The sequence below is a fragment of the Amblyomma maculatum genome, chromosome 5, assembly GCF_055883805.1.
Source record: "Amblyomma maculatum isolate TAMU_Amacu chromosome 5, ASM5588380v1, whole genome shotgun sequence".
Lineage (NCBI taxonomy): Eukaryota > Metazoa > Arthropoda > Arachnida > Ixodida > Ixodidae > Amblyomma > Amblyomma maculatum.
This window is the reverse complement of record NC_139348.1, coordinates 94,220,704-94,239,365: the sequence shown is the minus strand read 5'-3', so window position 1 is coordinate 94,239,365 and position 18,662 is coordinate 94,220,704. Positions and strand designations below refer to the sequence as shown.

The 18,662-nt window shown below is 46.2% G+C and overlaps 1 protein-coding gene across 2 annotated transcripts in view; it reads left to right on the top strand.

Moving 5' to 3' along the window:
• The window catches only part of B9d1 (B9 domain-containing protein 1), a 154,871-nt gene extending 137,055 nt beyond the window's left edge, over nt 1–17,816 (top strand). The window contains exons 5-8 of one of the 2 annotated variants that reach the window (XM_084603911.1): nt 10,003–10,099; nt 12,568–12,698; nt 16,154–16,283; nt 17,705–17,816. In XM_084603911.1, the coding sequence (XP_084460037.1) occupies nt 10,003–10,099; nt 12,568–12,698; nt 16,154–16,283; nt 17,705 (359 nt within the window). In that variant the 3' untranslated portion in view covers nt 17,706–17,816. Of the gene's footprint in view, nt 1–10,002; nt 10,100–12,567; nt 12,699–16,153; nt 16,288–17,704 lie in introns of those variants that run through there. The other variant, XM_084603910.1, reaches the window with a different exon arrangement.
• Nucleotides 17,817–18,662: the final 846 nt, after the last annotated feature.

Sequence of the window (18,662 nt, the reverse complement as noted above, 5' to 3'; positions counted from 1 at the left end):
GCTGCGTATAAATCACTGTTTATTGTGCCAATGCTGCCGTTAAGAATGGGACAGCCGCCTCGTCAAGCTGCTCACAGCAGCAGCCTTTTGTGGCGGCTCCATCCTTGTATCTTGCACAAAGCAAAATTAAATTTGATTTGATTTTATTCAATGACGTTGAGGAGGGAGCCTTGACGAGGCCCGTGCGTCGAAGCAATATAAGAGGATAGTTTCGCGTTCTGAGAACCGCACCTTTGGAAACATGTTGGTCGGATCCCTCCCGCCAACCTCACCCTTTGCTTAAGGGCAGGTGAATATGGAGCTCTGCAGGCCCTTGGTCAAACGCTGCGTCAAGTGTTGACGAAGACACTTTCATTGCTGCTGTTCATACGCTGTATATTCACAAGAACAACAAATGAGCAAGTAGAACGTCACCATTTTTGTAAGTGCAGACAACTACCCGTGAGATTTTGCAAGCTTGCGTAAATGTCCTCGATAAATTTCCGCGCTACGGAATTTGGACACTCGAACAGATAGCACGATCCTCGACCACCTAATTAGGGAAAACTTGTCAAAAGATGCGATAGCACCAACTTTACGAGGGATCGTCTCTCAATCTTCAACATACGGTAGGTCCTGCAAAGCAGACCGATAAAGCCGAAATAATAATAATAATAATAATAATAATAATAATAATAATAATAATAATAATAATAATAATAATAATAATAATAATAATAAAGAAGAATTGGTTGACAGGAAGGGAAAGGCGCAGTATCTGTCACACTTGCAATGTGGACACCTGAACCGAGCCGCAAGGGAAGGGAGGAAGGTGGGAGTCAAAGTTGAAAGGGAGAAGTGGGAGCCGTAGTGGAGGGCTATGGAGTAATTTCGACCACCTGGGGATCTTTAACCTACGCTGACATCGCACAGCACACGGACGCCACTTCCTTTCGGGGTCGGGTTCGAACCCGGGAACTCCGGCATAGTAGTCGGGTGTCTTACCACTGGCACCACCCCAGCGAAGCAAGCACAATAGCAACAGGAAGGTTTCGGCGTCAGCTCTACAGTGAGCCGAGCTTGAGAAATGGGAGCGGTAGCATTGAGCTCCTGGCATGGCACCTGCTACTGTTGTGGTGCAGCTTCGAGGAGGAGGAGAAAGAATAGCTTTATTTGGTGTCTGGCGGGTTTTAACGCGACCGGGCCTAGGTCTTACACGTGAGAACATCGAGAGGCCTGCTGGATGGCCCAGAGTTGGTCGTTGAGGCTGGAGCTGCGCAAATCGGCGCACCACCTTGACGATAGGATTTCAGGATTAACGCCTTTCAGTTCTATCTCGCACTCCCAGAGTATGTGCTTAAGTGTTTCGGTGCTTGTCTTGCAGTCCTTGCATGTGTTGGTGTCATATTTTTGGGGGGTAAATCCTGTGTAGTAATCCCGATCGCCATCAGCTCGCGCGCCAACCCGAAGAGGTAGACGAAATGGAGCCGGAGCCTTGTTGGCACTGCCCTGTTGATTAGAACGCTACCCCCGTCGCTTTGGTTTGCGGACGTTGCTTGCGGTCTTGTTGCTCCTATAAACACCTTACACTTGGTGGAGGTTCGGTCGTCGCCCCAGTCCTCCTCGCAAATTTCACCCTGGAACTTCGGAACCGCACGCTACCGCCTTCGGTCACAACCATGCAGGACGCTCCCAGCCGACCATCGACGCCCATCCCTGCCACTCCTGCCTCCATCTTCTGTCCTGGGGCACAACGCCCCCGTGACCCACCTTTCTTCAGTGGTACCGACGACCACGACGTTGACGACTGGCTGGCCTCTTTCGAGCGCGTCAGCACTTACAACCGCTGGGACGATTCCATCAAACTGAGCAACGTCCTCTTCTACCTCACGGACGTGGCGAATCTGTGGTTTCGAAACCACGAAGCCGATCTTCCGACGTGGTCTGTCTTCAAGAAGAACTTCGCGGATGTCTTCGGCCGTCCTGCGGTACGTAAACTCCGCGCCGAACAACGCCTCCATGCACGGCTTCAACGTCCCGAAGAAACGTTTACTAGCTACATTGAGGACGTGGTTGACCTCTGCAAGCGGGTCAATCCGTCAATGCCCGAGCCCGAAAGAGTCACACATGTTCTAAAAGGTCTCACTGATGATGCGTACTATATGATGTCGGCCAGAGACCCTACTTCCGTATTCGACATTATAACACTGTGCCAGAGGTTTGACGAGCTACGAAAGCAACGCGCTTCTACGCGGCGGGCTGCCACACCTGCCGGCATTGCTGGCTTGGCACTGGCTACGCCGTCTGCGGAACAGTCTCAATTTATGCAGAATATCCAAGACTTCATCCGCGAAGAAGTTGCACGCCAGCTGTCCCTCCTCCACCCAGTTCAGCCGACCGTCTGCACTTCGCAATTAGCGCCGGCCAACGAGCCATCCATCTCGCCGGCTATCCGCCAAGTTATCGAGGAGAAAGTCGCTGAAGCGCTGCCTTCTAGTGTTCCCATCGCTCCTGTGCAAGCACCACTCACTTACGCTCAAGTAACCGCTAGAACGCGCTGTCCGCTTCCAACATCGTCGTACCAGAACGGCCCTACATTTTATGCTCCACCTCGTTTCCTGGCCCCTCAGTCTCAGATCCCTCGACCGCGACGCCGCATTACGAACCCATGGCGAACCGCCGACAATCGCCCAATTTGCTATGCTTGCGGGCTCCCGGGTAACGTTGCTCGCCTTTGCCGTCAGCGCCCGCTTCATCCTGAGAACACAGTTCGTCAGTACCACTACGATCCCGAGTCGCCCTTGAGCAACGTCTCTTCTGGATCGTCTCCACCTCGGGCTCAGTACTCGACACGCCGTTCGCCTTCACCTCGCCGACGTTTCATTTCGCCAATGGTCCGGCGACAGGGCCCTACGCAAGGGGAAAACTGAATGCCGCAGTTCCGGAGGCAAGAACTGCGCGTTTGACGAACTCGTTAAGTCCTCCGCCTTCTCCCGCCAACGTCATTGAAGTGTTCGTAGAAGGTTTTCCCGTTCTTGCGCTGGTGGATACCGGTGCTGCCGTTTCCGTCATTAGTGATGCCCTTCGCCGGAAAATTCGCAAGGTCACGACGCCGCTTTCTGCCTTTTCGCTTCGTACGGCCAGTTCAGAGCGCATCACCCCAGTGGCAGCGTGCACGGTACGAGTTTGCATCAAAGACATTACGTATCTCGTCGAGATGGTGGTGCTTTACGACTGCTCCCACGACATCATCCTCGGCTACGACTTTCTGTCAACTCACAGTGCTGTGATTGTGCCCGTGCTGAAGTTGAGCTTTCCCCTGTGTGTAATGTTTTCCTGTATGACCCGCCTGTGCGCCCTGCTAAACTCCTTGTAGCTGCAGACACCGACATTCCTCCCTTTTCTTCTGTTCTCGTTCCCCTTATTTAGACATCTGCCCTCCCTAGTCCTGTTCTCTTTACGCCCAAACTCGCCTCCGCCCACCATAACCGCCTCCTTCTTCCTTTCGCCGTTCTAACAATTTCTGATGGCAGCTGTGTCATCTATGCTTCCAACCCTTTTCCCTGCCTAACGGCTGTTCTTCGCGGGGAGTGCCTCGGCTACATTGAAGAGCTGGACCCTGATCGCACTTACATGTTCTCCGAACCTGAAGTTTTTCCTAACGTCGCTGCCCTGACGTCTTGTGCTGCTACGAGTGATGAGCTTCCTGTCGACGCCCTTCATCGAGCTATCGCGACCGACCTTACGTCCGCCCTACTGGACCAAATAGTCGCCCTCCTTCAGCGCTTCAGTGCATCTTTTGACGTTTCCCAGCCTTCCTTGGGCCACGCCTTGACCGTTTCTCATGCAATCGACACTGGTCCTCATGCTCCCCTGCGGCAGCGACCATATCGCGTGTCGCCCACTGAGCGCCGCGTCATTCGTGACAATGTCGCCGATAAGCTTCAACGGGGCATCATACGACCATCTCATAGCCCTTGGGCCTCCCCCGTAGTTTTGGTGACGAAGAAAGATGGCACGATCCGCTTCTGTGTGGACTACCGGCGTCTGAATAAGATAACCCGCAAAGATGTTTACCCACTACCACGAATTGACGACGCGCTAGATTGTTTGCAAGGAGCAGAGTTCTTTTCGTCGCTAGATTTGCGCTCTGGCTATTGGCAAGTACCGATGGCTTCCGCTGACCGCCCGAAAACAGCCTTCATCACTCCCGATGGATTGTATGAATTCAATGTGATGCCGTTCGGACTGTGCAACGCCCCCGCCACCTTCGAGAGAATGATGGATAACATTCTCAGTGGGCTCAAATGGGAAACGTGTCTTTGTTATCTAGATGACATTGTCGTTTTCTCGAAAGATTTCCCTTCCCACCTTCTGCGCCTTCAGCGTGTCCTTATGTGCCTTACTGAAGCCGGCCTACAGCTCAACTTGAAGAAATGTCACTTTGCCGCTACCAAGCTCACAATACTTGGTCATGTCATATCCAAGGATGGCGTTCTACCGGATCCTACCAAACTTCGTGCCGTCTCAGACTTCCCCAAGCCCACAACCTTGAAAGAACTTCGAAGTTTTATCGGTCTATGTTCGTATTTCCGCCGTTTTATCCGCAACTTCGCCAGTATCATCGCCCCTTTAACGCAACTACTCGCCGGAGGCCCGAACCTCTCCTTTTGGTCACCAGCCTGTGATGCTGCGTTCAGTACACTACGCCGTCTACTGGTCTCTCCCCCTATACTCCGCCACTTTGACCCTGCCTGCTCGACCGAAATACACACTGATGCAAGCGGCGTAGGTCTGGGCGCTGTTCTTGCTCAACGGAAACCTGGATATTCCGAGTATGTCGTCGCGTACGCTGGTCGTACCCTCACGAAAGTGGAATCGAACTATTCTGTGACCGAAAAGGAGTGTCTGGCCAACATATGGGCTATTACCAAGTTTCGTCCTTATATTTACGGTCGCCCATTCTACATTGTTACCGACCACCACGCGCTCTGTTGGCTATCCTCCCTCAAAGACCCCTCCGGCCGCCTCGCCCGCTGGGCGTTACGTCTTCAGGAGTACGATATCCACGTCATCTATCGACCTGGACGCAAGCACACCGACGCTGATGCCCTTTCCCGTTCACCGCTTCCTAACGACTCGACGGCTGGCTTCGTTTGTGCCTACGATATGTCGCCGCTCAACATTACCAACATGAAATCTGAGCAGCAGAAGGATCCATGGATATCCTCCCTCTTAACATTCCTGTCTACGCCCGCAGAGCTGTCTCCGTCACGTGCACTTCGTCGTCAGGCCCACCACTTCGTCACTCGTGATGGACTTTTATACCGCCGCAATTACCATCCTACAGGGCGAAAGTAGCTTCTCCTGATTCCGCGACATCTCCGTGCCGAAATCTGCGCCTCTTTCCACGCCGATCCCCAATGCGGCCATGCAGGTGTCATGAAAACCTATTCTCGACTGCGTATGAGATATTACTGGCGCGGCATGTACCGCTTCATTCGTCAGTATATCCGATCCTGTACCGCCTGCCAACGTCGCAAGAATCCATCCCCTCAGCCAGCTGCTCCGTTGCAGCCATTGCCTTGCCCCAGCCGCCCTTTTGACCGTGTCGGTATCGATATGTGTGGCCCGCTTCCGACCACGTCGGCTAACAACCGCTGGGTCATCGTAGCCGTTGACCTCCTAACCCGTTACGTGGAAACATCGGCCTTGCAGTCTGCCACCGCACGGGATGTTGCTTCGTTCATTCTGCACCGCCTCGTTCTTCGTCACGGCGCACCGAATGAATTGATCAGTGACCGCGGACGTGCGTTTCTTTCCGACACTGTCGAAGCCCTCCTCAAACAGTGCCAGATCATTCACCGGAGCACCACAGCGTATCACCCCCAAACGAACGGCATGACTGAGCGATTTAATCGCACTCTTAGTGACATGCTAGCCATGTACGTTGATAGCGCTCACTCTAATTGGGACCAAGTGCTGCCTTTCCTAACGTACGCCTACAATACGACTACGCAGACTACGACTGGGTTCTCCCCCTTCTTTCGTTTATATGGTCGTGAACCCACGTCCACCATGGATACTATCCTGCCCTACCAACCCGACGCTTCAGAGACCACTCTACTGTCTGAAGCGCACACATTTGCCGAAGAATGCCGACAATTGGCGCGCTCCTTCACAACGGAGAACCAGGCTCAACAAAAGCATAACCGGGGCCCTACAAATCCAGCGCCTTCATATCCCTCAGGTGCCCTCGTTTGGCTCTGGGTGCCTTCCTCTGCACCCGGCCTCTCATCCAAACTCCTATCGCGCTATCATGGACCTTACCGCATTCTCGAACAATCTTCTCCCGTCAATTACGTAGTAGAGCCCTTGAACCCATTTCCAGATCATCACCGCCGCGGCCGAGAAACTGTACATGTCGACCGCCTCAAGCCGTATTATGATCCCCCTACCCTTTCTTCACCATGAGTCGCCAGGATGGCTCCTTTTCCGCCGGGGGGTATTGTAGTAATCCCGATCGCCATCAGCTCGCGCGCCAACCCGAAGAGGTAGACGAAGTGGAGCCGGAGCCTTGTTGGCACTGCCCTGTTGATTAGAACGCTACCCCCGTCGCTTTGGTTTGCGAACGTTGCTTGCGGTCTTGGTGCTCCTATAAACACCTTACACCTGTTTTACTAGAGCGGGTTCGGGTATGTATTTGTTAGTAATAGCCTCCAGGCGACTGCCTGATCGAGCTCTGAATAGTTTGCCGCTAGGAGGAGGGAATGTTCGACGGGCTAGGTAGAAGGCTGCGGCTAATTCATTAAAACTCTCAGCCTCTCAGTCTTCTTCGCCATGAGTATCTCCGGCACGGTACGTGAGAACGTGTGCTACGAAGTGAGCAACTTCATTGAGGTTGGTGAGATACTACTTTTTCGCACTTATGCGCAAAACCAATCATTACCACGAGGTGCATCCTTCTTTTTACGTATTTATATCTATTTCGCCGAGGTTTATGCGCGAGAGTTGGACCAGAATCGCTGAGTGTGTGACCCATTCGGATGCGCTTTCGAGGCAGAGTCCGAGGATGGATTTGGTAAAATGGATCTTTTCGTCCAGGATCTGATGTTTCAGCTGGAGCATAGCGTCCTGCGTCTACATGGTGTTGGTGAACAACGTTTAATGTATCAAAAGGGGATAAGGGTATGCATGCGCCGGACCTTGAAGATCCGGCCCTTGCAAATATTAGGGGGGGGGGGGGGGGGGGTTCTTAGTACGGGACCCCGGTGGCGTCTGCTGCTGCCCGGGCGCGCTCGCCCAAGGCCGTTTGGGCCTGTAGGTCATAGCAGCCGAGCAGGGTCGCCTCACAGTCCTCCCGAGTGGGTTTGGGGTGAGGAGAAACAGCTGAGTTTGATGGTCACGCCCACACCATGTGGTAGATGTCTGAAGACCTCTCCGCACAGTACGGACAACTGCCCGTGAAGGAAAGAATAAAATATCTGCTGCCGGGCACAGCAGTGTTGGTATAGAGATGGAGTAGAAGTCGCTCCTCCGTCTTAGATAAACCTTTACTCCGACGAGGGTGAAGACTATAACACGACTAATAATAAAGAGCAATGTCTTTAAAAGAATACCCAGGTTCGAATTCTAAATAATGACATAGGGAGTCGAGAGAGGAAGCCCTGAAAGAGAGCGCGCGGGCGGCGGCGTCGGCTGCCTCATTCCCTTTGAGACCCTATGAGCAGGGGCCCATACTATGTTTCGCTGAGCGAGGATCGACGCAGGTATAGGCGCAATTTTAAAATAGTCGGGGGGCGAAGTATGAGCCCAGCCTCGTTTGACGTTTCGAGAGGCCCCTCGCGAGTCGGAGATAATTGTTTTGGAATCAGTGCGGGTCGCAGCTAGCGTAACGGTGACCTCCTTCGCGTGAGATATGTCGCGGGCGCGAGATATAAGCCTGTTGAGTGTTTTGGACTGGTGGATCACTGCGGCCATGTACCATCTCTCATTGTGAGCACCGGAATCGTTCACGTAATAAGTGCCGGGTTTCGACCCATAATGGCGGCCCAGGGCATCCGCTCGCGTAAGGCGCCGCTCATTGTGGAAGTCACGTGTCATGTTAGGAAAAGGGTGCAAGTGGAGGGTGCATTTCCACTCGAAAGGGAGACGTACACACTCTTCCATAAGGGTATGTTGGAGGTGTAGCCGGGCGAGGGGGCGGCGACCCGACAGTGACTTAGGAAGACGTGTGTCTTGGTTGGTTAAGTAAGCCTCTCTGATCTCCCAGAACGTATTCATCATGCGCAGGCCCAGGAGACGATCGTTGAAGGTGTTCACCGGGAGATCGAGGGCTCTTAATAATTTTGCACAGCATGACTTCGAATGCAGCCTCGTCTTGTTTCTGAAGGTGGAAATAGGGAGTCGAATACAGGATTCGAGTGGTCGTGAATGCATGCGCCATCCGCAAGGCGTCTTTGTACCGCAACTCCCGCGTTTGTTAGAAACGGTGGACAATGCGGCCCACGTGGTCACCCATCTTGCGGAGTTTGGTCAGGGTAGTATCCGACCGTCAATGTTGGTGAATGAAGAGCCCCAGTACCGGGACTTCTGTGCCTTCAGGAATTGGTCCTGTCTCCAGAAAGAGCTCAATTTTGGCCGTACACTTTGGTGAGGGCGTATGTGTAAAATTTCAGATTTTCAAGGGGAGGTGACGTAGGTTAGAGGTGACGTAAAAGGACACTGACTTATTGGTCAGCTGGCAATATGCCGCCAAAGAATCACGTGGCATAACCGAGAGGACATGAAGTGAAGGGGTAAGATGAGAATCAAACACGAAGCTTGTGGATACCATATCAGGCGCGCTAGTACTATCCCGCGTAGGCACTTTTTAAGGCTTTCTTCAAACAGGACTTAACGTCTAACTTGGATGGTCTTGTACATAACATGTAAGCTTACGATTTTATTGCAGTTGAGAGTCGCGGAGCGCGTGTGTGAGGAAGAGGATTCGAAAGAGGAGACGCAGATTGAAGCATGATTAAGGCCGTCCCGTAATGTCACTAATTGTAACTGAATACGTCTCATAATTATTTACATTTAGCAGTAGATAACTGCTTTACAGTTTACTGCGGTGATGAATAGGTTACAAATGCTGTTAACACAACATTTTGGCATCTTCCATCTGCTCGCACTAACACACTGGGCGCACACCCTATGGCAACTTTTTATCTTTCGTAAACATTTTTGCTGCTGCCACCTCTTCCTGCTAGAAATTCGTCATATCCTGGTGCATTGTCGTCTTGTCTAGTTCAGGAAAGAAGTTGGGGATCGGGTATGGTTAGATCTAATAGCTAGGTGCGTGGTTCTGCTGTGAAAGAAATTAAATTAACACGGAACATTGCCTCAAAAATGCTTAAAGCGTCAGTAGCTGTCCCTTTCCTGCTTCTTTTGAACCTAAAATACGTTGTTCGTTAATGTTTGACCTTTCCTCGCTTATGTAAAACGCTGGTGGTGCAGTCAAGATTGGCGCGTTTATTTATAGACTGCTGATAGCCTTGCTATAAAGCCAGTAGCATCCAAATATTTTATGATATATTGCACTCAGAACGATCAAACTAACAAATGGCAGCACTAGCTACTCCGGCATACGCATCAAATGTGTGACAATTTGAAATAAGTTATTAAAAACACAGTCGATTGAAAAAAAAAGGTACCTAAGAAAACAGTTCTTTAATGTACAACAAAGAAAGTATCAATTTTTGTAGTTCTGTCTAGTGTTTGTGAAGGCAAATAAGCCAGGCCAAAGGAGTTTAGGCTTTATATTTTGTGCAGCAAACAACCTGTCTGTATTCTTGAGGTATCTTAGTATTTGATATTTCTTTGTTGCATTAGCATATTTTCTACGCATAGAAGGGCTGTTTCATAAATTTTCTATAAAGTGAAGCATAGAAGAGGCTTGGGCTAAGGTGAAAGATTTGGTGTATGGCGTAAAGGAGTAGATATTTCTTTTATCCCTTTCTTCGACGTCTTCTCTCCAAACAGGGCCGCAGCTCGTCCTCGCCGTCTACGGCTTGGATGCCTTCGCGAATGACGTGGTCCGTGGGTACGGGGCAGTCCACGTGCCCCCTTTGGCCGGAACGTGAGTTTCATGAAACTACTAAAAAGGAAAAAAGAATAATAATGATTCCGCGGTGCTCCTGGAGCAAAGCAGAAAATAGGGCTCACATTAGCAGCTTCATAAGTAACGTGTAAAGTGGTTGAGCGGAAGAGCACGAAGAAATACTCTTACTGAAGGGTAATACAACGGCATCCAAAGACCTAAATCTGCAAACATTGCAAAAGGAAATGCTTTGTCAACGGTTCGTATGATTCGCCTATAGGCGAATTGTGTGGTGTCAATCAGTTTCAAGACGTCGCTTTTCTTATCGTTTAACAGACAAAACTGTCTTTCGTCTGCCATTTTCGAATTGGTTAGTAACCCGGCTGGGATCGGAACCGGTTGGGGCCAATATATATAGAGCGTCTGCTTTGAGGGACATTCGCGTCTGCATTATTAAGTAGTATCCGACTATCTTCGCGAAATGACAGCTGATGACCCCATTTAATGCATCTCTCGAAATTCCTTTAGCACGTAATGCAATTTCCATTAATATGAACAAGAATCATTCGATTACCGCACCCCTTGGGCAGACAACATATTGGAAAGTCGCGTATGGTACGTCGCAGATTTGGAAGCATTGGCAGGGGATAAGTATTTGGATGATCGCTGTTTTTAGAGCTGCAGTACAACATTGCACGTTATAAGTACGTTCTCAAAGGTTCGTTGACATTAAAGGTTTACTGCACGAGGAGAAAACAATTGACAAAAATAGAAACAAATTCCTGGTTCGTCTCGCTCAGAATTGTCTCTTTCCGCATTTCGTTGACAAGCTGGCTGTTTTCTATGTTCTCCTGAAATTAACAAAGCGAATAATAACTGCAGTCTTCGTCTCATCAACGGTGAAAATAACTTTAAGCAAGATTCAGAAGAAGAAAGGTGACCGCGCGTTATTGCAAAATTACCGTCCGATATCACTTCCATCGTCATGTTGTAAACTAATTGAACATATTATTGCCAACCAGATTAATGATTTTTTAGATGCGCAAAACGTCCTCTCTAAATTTCAACACGTGTTTAGAAAAGGATACTCAACAATAACGCAACTGTTGACAGTAATACACTCACTTGCTTCATGTCTTGATAAGAACTGTCAGATTGATGCAATATTTCTAGATTTCAGAAAATCTTTCGATAGAGTCCCACATGACAAACTAATATTAAAACTTCGAAGCATTGGCCTACCTGAAATTTTGATCATATGGATAACAAACTATTTAACCAATCGGTAGCAATTTGTAGAAGTTAATGAGGAACAATCAGGTTGCCTTCCGGTCGGCTCTGGGGTGCCCCAAGGAAGTATGCTGGGGCCATTATTGTTTTTATTATATATTAATGATCTTACAACCCTCCTTGATCACAACGTGCATATCAGGCTGTTTGCAGATGATTGTGTGCTTTTTCAAGAAATAACTTCTATTAATGACCAAATTCATCTTAACTCCTCTATCGGTAAGACTTGTGAATGGTGTAAAACGTGGGACATGAAAGTTAACACTGATAAGACCGTCGTTCCTCGCTTCGCTCGCAGAAAATCTCCGCTCTCCTTTATCTACAGGCTAGGTTCTTCGCCTTTGTAGGAATAGGCCAAGTACAAGTATTTAGGTGTCGCGCTTACTAATACTTTGTGATGAAACTTACATATAGATAACATCTGCTCTTCCGCTTTACGTAAACTATACTTTCTAAGACATAAGCTTAAAACTTCTCCCTCGAGCGTAAAACTAATTGCTTACAATTCACTAATTAGACCGAAACTTGAATATGCTTGCGTTGTTTGGGACCCGTTTACTAAACACAATATCACCCGTTTAGAAAAGGTACAAAGAAAAGCTGTGAGATTCATTTACTCTAAATTTTCTCCGTATGAACCACCCTCTGAATTAATGCAGGTTAATGGTATTGAACGTCTTGAGCAACGAAGAAAAAATTTACGCTTGCAATTTCTTTCCGCGCTTTGGAATCGGGACCTAGCTATTAACCCTTCCCCATATCTGTCGCTTTTATCATCGAGGCGTACGCGCCACCATCATCCTAACTCGCTGACGCCGTATTTCGCACGAACTGATTTATTCAAGTTTTCATTTTTTCCTCGCACAGAACCGACTGGAATAATTCATTATTGCCTTTCTCCACACTTTGATGTTTATTACTTTTGTTATTATTGTTTTGTTGCCATGTTTCGACCCTGCTTGGACCTGTACAAGGTTCGCAGTAGTGAATAAAAAAAGAAGAGACATGGCAGTGTCGTGTTCCTGTTCCCTTACAACTGCGGTACCACTGATCACCTTTTTAGTTTCTGCAAAAGCCCTTTAATGATCTCTGTACGAAATGCACGCACACATACATTTTGTAGAAAGTTTTTTCTCTAGAAAAACTTCCTTGTAACACACTTACAACATCATTAACAAAACAAGTCTTTGAAAAATTGTCTTTGTGGTCATTCGCAGGCATAGGAAGTGCGTTCCTCTCTTTGTTCCGGAGTCCTCGTCCACAATGCACAAGATGACTAGCTGGCTCACAGGAAGACGACCTGAGTTCGTCGACCCCAAGGTCGTCGCGCGAGGTGAAGGACGAGAAGGTAAGCTTTTTAAGCGAATATCAGTGCTACAAGTTCTTTTATACCCACATTGTAAAAGGGCAAAAATAAAAACCGAGAAAAGCACTATCCCACAAATCACTTGACGTATCCTTATAGTCTTTAGCAGAAACTAACCGAATCAGAAGGGAATAGCAATGAAACCAAGTGGTATATTCACCCTCATTTCACTACATAACCGAATATATTCAAAAAGCGAATATCTATTTGAAGCAAGAAAGCCTTAAAGATGATGCTGTGGTACGGAGCCATAACTCGCACAGTTATGCATATTTGCCGTAAGACGCAATTGTGATTATGAGAAGTCGGGGCGTTGATTTTACTAGTGATGCTATGCTACGAAATATTAACATTTTATTGTTGAAGGCGCCATTGAAGGACGCCGTAGGTACCTCCACACGAGAAGAGTGACAGCAACGGGCAGGTTCCGCTGAGAGGGGAGCGGCGCTGAACATTACGTACCGTTTAGACTAACGACAGAAGAATTAAACGCAGCGCTTCATTTTTTTGAGCCGCTGAAGCAGAAATGTGGATTTTTCTCAGTGAAAACTTCAATTTTTTGAATAAATCCGAAAATATTGAACGATATTAACTCTTAGTGGACTAATATTGAACACGGGGTATATTAATCTTCCAGCTGTTTGAAAAAAGCTATTCCATTCATTGCTCGAAACTTTTTTAAATATTAGCATAGTTGTATATAATATATAAGTATATGGCAGTGCGCAGTTAAATGAAGTTAGGATGTAGCACTCTCCAAATATACTGCGTTTTGCGTCTCAGTGACGGTCCGAAACACTTTTGAACAGATGGCGTATCGGTTGAGCTGACGACCCAGACCTGATTCATTAGCTATTGACTCAGCAATCCGGTACTTATATGACTAAAAGCGCGAAAAATCCCTACAGACCGTTCTACTAGTCGTAAGTACTTGCTACAACTGGCCGAAACTAGCCACACTCCTGTCAGCAAAAACTAAAACTACAAAAACGTAAAAACAAATTTTTTTCCTCTGCATTTTGGCGTGATATCGAGAGGATGATTGTTTTCACACATGCAACGTTAGGATATTTTCATTCTACCAGCAATATAAAGAACCAACTACCGGTACGGACTCCAAGAACCTCTGAAAGGTTTTTGAAGAGGTTTCTGCCATAACATACCTTAGAATAAAATCTTGCCGAGAACACTCGTCTTGAGAAGATAATAGTAAATTAGTGGCATTGTGCGTGGTTATGGTTTGCCTACAGAAAAGAATAATAAAGGTGGTAAGAAACGTTTCCTATGTACGCGGGCTTAAACAGCAATTTGCGTGCAGAAGCATGACAGAATGTTAAATAGACAACACGATGTAAGGAATAAATATGATATGACTTTAGTTGTGCTAATACCTAAAAAAAAAGTAAAAATAAAAAACGAACTCAAATATCGAAAGCAGGGTGCTGATTGATATAAGTGGAAGAGCATTTCCTAAGCAATTCCTCTTAGCTATGCAAAAAATATGGAACAGAGCGCACACTGAAAAAACTAACAGTGAAATCAGAAGCTAAAATTCAACCCGGGCTGGGCTTCCAGAAAATCAATCGCCTCAGTTATTTGGGCTCTTGCTCTTTTCAAAAATATTCTATTTTTCGCTAGGTAGCGTAGCTGACTTCCAGTGCTCATAGTGTACAATTTGATGATGTGCGCAACTCTGTATATGCCAATAGCGGGACTACAGAAGACAATGGTAAGAAAAAAAATGCAACTCCTCCACGCGTCAGAGTTAGCAGTGTAGATAGCAGTGGCGCAACTGCTTTGAGTTAGCTGCATAAAGTAACCTACTCATCCTGAGTGTAATCAGCAAAGGAAACCAGTAGAAAAAGTGACCTGGATTCGACTTATAAGTACTTGAAACCTTAAAACAACTTTATGTCAGACAATTAATCCGCTGAATTTTGATACGGGACCTAGAAGTTTTACAATGTGCGCTGCTGCGTCAAAACTGCAGGTGTAAATGACGTAAATATGCATCATACTAAACAGGACGACTAACTCAGTCTCTAACTTAGTGAGAGAAAAAATAATTACCATTGATGGAAAACCATTTATAAATGACACCGGAATTAACCGAGATTATAAATTTTTAGCTCTGTTAGCTATGGTTTTATTACAAACTATGGTTTTATATAAAAACAATTAATGTCCGTTAACCAACTAAGACGGGGAAAAGCTCTTTTTGGCATGGTTTAGCATGGTTTTGTTTGGTGGTGTAGCACTGCGAAACTGGCACAGATTTTAAAAAAAAAAACAATATTGCATGTCTTTAGTGGGCGGCGTGAAAATTAAAATATACTTGTCGTCAGTTGGATTGCCTGTTGAAAACTATCTTCCAACTTGACAAACAGATGGCTGCTAAATGCAAAACGAAATGATGTGACATCACTCTGAACGTTGCGTGAAAAACAATTCCGTCGGAATTTTCGATGCAAAAGACGGGTTAGAATGCTCCGCCAATCACATTTTTCCTTTTTTTTTGTTTTACCACTGTGGTTAATTTGGTTGTTAAAGTTTGTCTTCCAATATATTCTTAAAACTCAAAACGCTGCCTTCATTTATAAACGAACGCGGCGAATCTGGAGTTCTGAATTCCCCTTTCGTTAAAGTACCTCTTTCACGCACTATTACTAATTTTCTCTTCCCATGAAAAGTGTACCATGGGGATAAAGTTCATAATATCGAAAGCTGTTTCTTCATGATTCTTTCCCCCGTATTCTACTTTATTGCCACCTTTTTACCACCTAATTACTTACTCCGATGGCAGTGGAAGGGAGGCTAATTAGGCGTTTTTCAAAACACTGAAGTGAATAATTTTTGGAGGACTCATTATGATGTATGCGAAAGAATTAACTGGAAACAATTTTCTAAGCAAAGCTTTTATAATCAATTATTCGGATCAAGAGAAATTTGCATCTACACGCCAGCGCCGTTACAAATGCAATGTTCAGAGATCATTAGAAAATTAGCAGAGAAAATTACTTATTTAATAAAGTACATTTTATCCATTTTAAACTTTTTGCCATCGTTATTCCTCGTTATTGCCATCGTGTTTCGTTATTCCTTTTTGAGAGTCTGTGCATTACTGTTCTCGTGTCATTTTCTTGTTTATGCAATTCGTTTACCATTTCCCCTCTATTCTTATTTTATGTGGCGCCAAGGTTGCGTAGCACTTTGCGTAATAAAGACTTGGACCTGCATTTCTTCTTAAATGGGAAAACCGCCGCTGGCAACACACCAAACTTCATCAAAGAGTTACGGTGGAGTGCCATAAATATGATTTTTGCAGGAGTGTAATATTATCTTGGTTATTTATTAAGAATACAACCACAAAATGTCAAGACTGCATGGCCGCGAGCAAACCCTCGCGTCTAAGAACTATCGGTCCTATCTTTGCGCAGTTACCAGGACCACCTCGAGCGGAACCGTAAACGTGGTATTCAACGTACTCACAAAGGACCTGAAGAAGCTAGGCTACAACGTTGGCACCTGTGCAGCGACGCAAAGTGCACAAGTTGGACTCCCTTTCTGGTAAGTGGCCACTGCTGTCTTCGCTGGCGATTTAAATGACTGAGATGCACGTGCGGCACGTGCAGTACGTGTATTATAAGAACATCACTCTTGGATTTTTTTAGACTTGGCAAACGTCGTGTACATCTGCCGCTCGATGGCGCGATGCCCAAGACTGGTTCCCTGATTGTTAGTTCTAATAATAATTAGGTTGACTCTTCGTTCATGTATGAATGGTAGCTTGGACTATATTTGGCATTCTGCGATAGTATAAAAAGGTGAGAAATGCTAAAATCGTAACACGATGCAAGGAAATGTCCCCTTTCCTTTTGGAATTGCTCCTCCTGCTTGTATACAGTATGCGTCTGTTTTGTAGCCTGTGTGTACAGGTAAACCTCCACTCTTAAGCACTGCGAGGGAAGAGGTCGTGAAATCAATGCGGAAAGTTCGCAGGGCCGCTGAAGCAGCACGCAAGCGCAAAACACATTAAAAGAAAAAAAAACAGATGGCTGTATGCACACGTGAATGGCGTTACGTGCAACATTGCAGCAGGGAGACACATACAAGAAATGTCGAAGACCAGGATAACTGTTTCGACAACGACCGGCTAGGCAAAGCAGGCCAGGATTTCTGGAACCATTCTTCCTTGTCCCGAAAAAAGGCAGATCACTTTTCTGCTTTATACATGAGAATGAGGTGTTTGAGTCGTGTTGAAGAGCAGGTGCATCAGTATGCGTGTGTAACCAAGCACAGGTGGCGCTTCAGTTCAGTAATGCATGTTGTCGGGCGAATCCATCGTGTGCTGTTTAGTAAAAAAAAAAAAAAATGCGTGGACCAGACTGGACGATCGATGAAGATGACAAGGAGAGAGCACAGGTACAGTTTTGGTTGAAGGCAGCCAATTTAGGCTCGTTGCACCCCTCACCCCATAACAGACAGGAAAGGTTCTTTTCTGTGAAAGCAAGACCACCACTTAAGAATTTCAAAGCCTTGGTGAGATATTTTTTTACCGTTGTTCAGTTTGGATCAGGCATCTTTGAAGTCCTGCACAGAATCGACTTTTTTACCTATCTCACATACAAATTTAAAATAGTTTTTCTCTGTGGTACCCACCATTACCCAGTCACAAGTGGCTTAGTGATAATTTTAAGCTCCTGTTTTATCTTCTCCTGAGCAGCGCCATTCACATCGTTAATTTGGTACTGGCTTGTGGAATGACAGGATTAAAAGAGCAGTGTGTAATAGGGCTTAAATAAATTGTTTGCAAACTTAATCCAAGGACCTCAGCGCAGCTGTTTATCTTGACAAAGTTCAGGAGTTTTCCATGAAGGCTTTCCGAATTACAAGTTTTAGGTTTCTTGACCTGTAGATAAAATACATTTTCCTTATCCTGAGACTCTTTATTCAAAATGCTCTTCCGTGTCATTTTTTTCCTTTTTCAGATCAAGAAGTAGGACTGGGACTCGAAGCATTCTCAGCTGTATGTATTTCTACGATGTGTTTCAATCAAATGCAGGTCATATATGTACCGCACCTCAAATAAAAGTTCATACCAAATTACATCCCGGTAATTTCTGCGTATCCTTAACAGGAAATCAAGCTCCGTGTTTCTTATCTTAAATGTGCGCAATCTTATCAATCTGCTTCCAAGCAAGACTGCTCTTCTGCCACATTGTTTTATGTGAGATATTTAGTAGCGATTATTTTTCTCATACTTTTGTTGGAAGGTATCAAGACGCCAACGCATGTGACATTAAGAGGTCGTTTTTGGCTCTATACAGAAGCGCAGCGGCGGCCAATGAAACTAACGGCCAAGCACCACCAAGACAAACTAACGTTTAAAAAAATTACGAGGGTCTTTATAGACTAAAGTAGTGAAAGGCGAAAGCCTGAGTGCCGCATTCTGCTACGCAATTGGCACTAATTAGTAATTGATTAATTACTAATTTTTAGTATATAATTATTTGTACATTATAAGTTATTGTTGATTTCAGTTCAGTTCAGTCGTGTCCGACGCTTCGTGACCCTATGGACCATATCACGCCACGCTTTCCGGTCTCTATCTTCCTAACATCTGTTGTTGATTTACTTAGTAATTACTTATTAATAATAATTCAATTATAATTAATTATTCACAATTAATTATTCATTGACCATTGATTAGCATACGGCCACATAAGGGATGCATTCGCGCATACTGTGGTGGTGCTCTGTGATTGGTCGAGACCTCTGTGACGTCATCCTACCTCGGCCAATCAGAGCCGCCGCAAAAGCGAGACACATTTTGTCCACGACAGCGTTAACGTTCAGTTGAGGAATTGAAAAAATACAGACGTTTCGGTGTTCTTTAAAAACCGTAACTGTGGGGCAACGAGCTCTACGCGAACATGGATTTCTTTG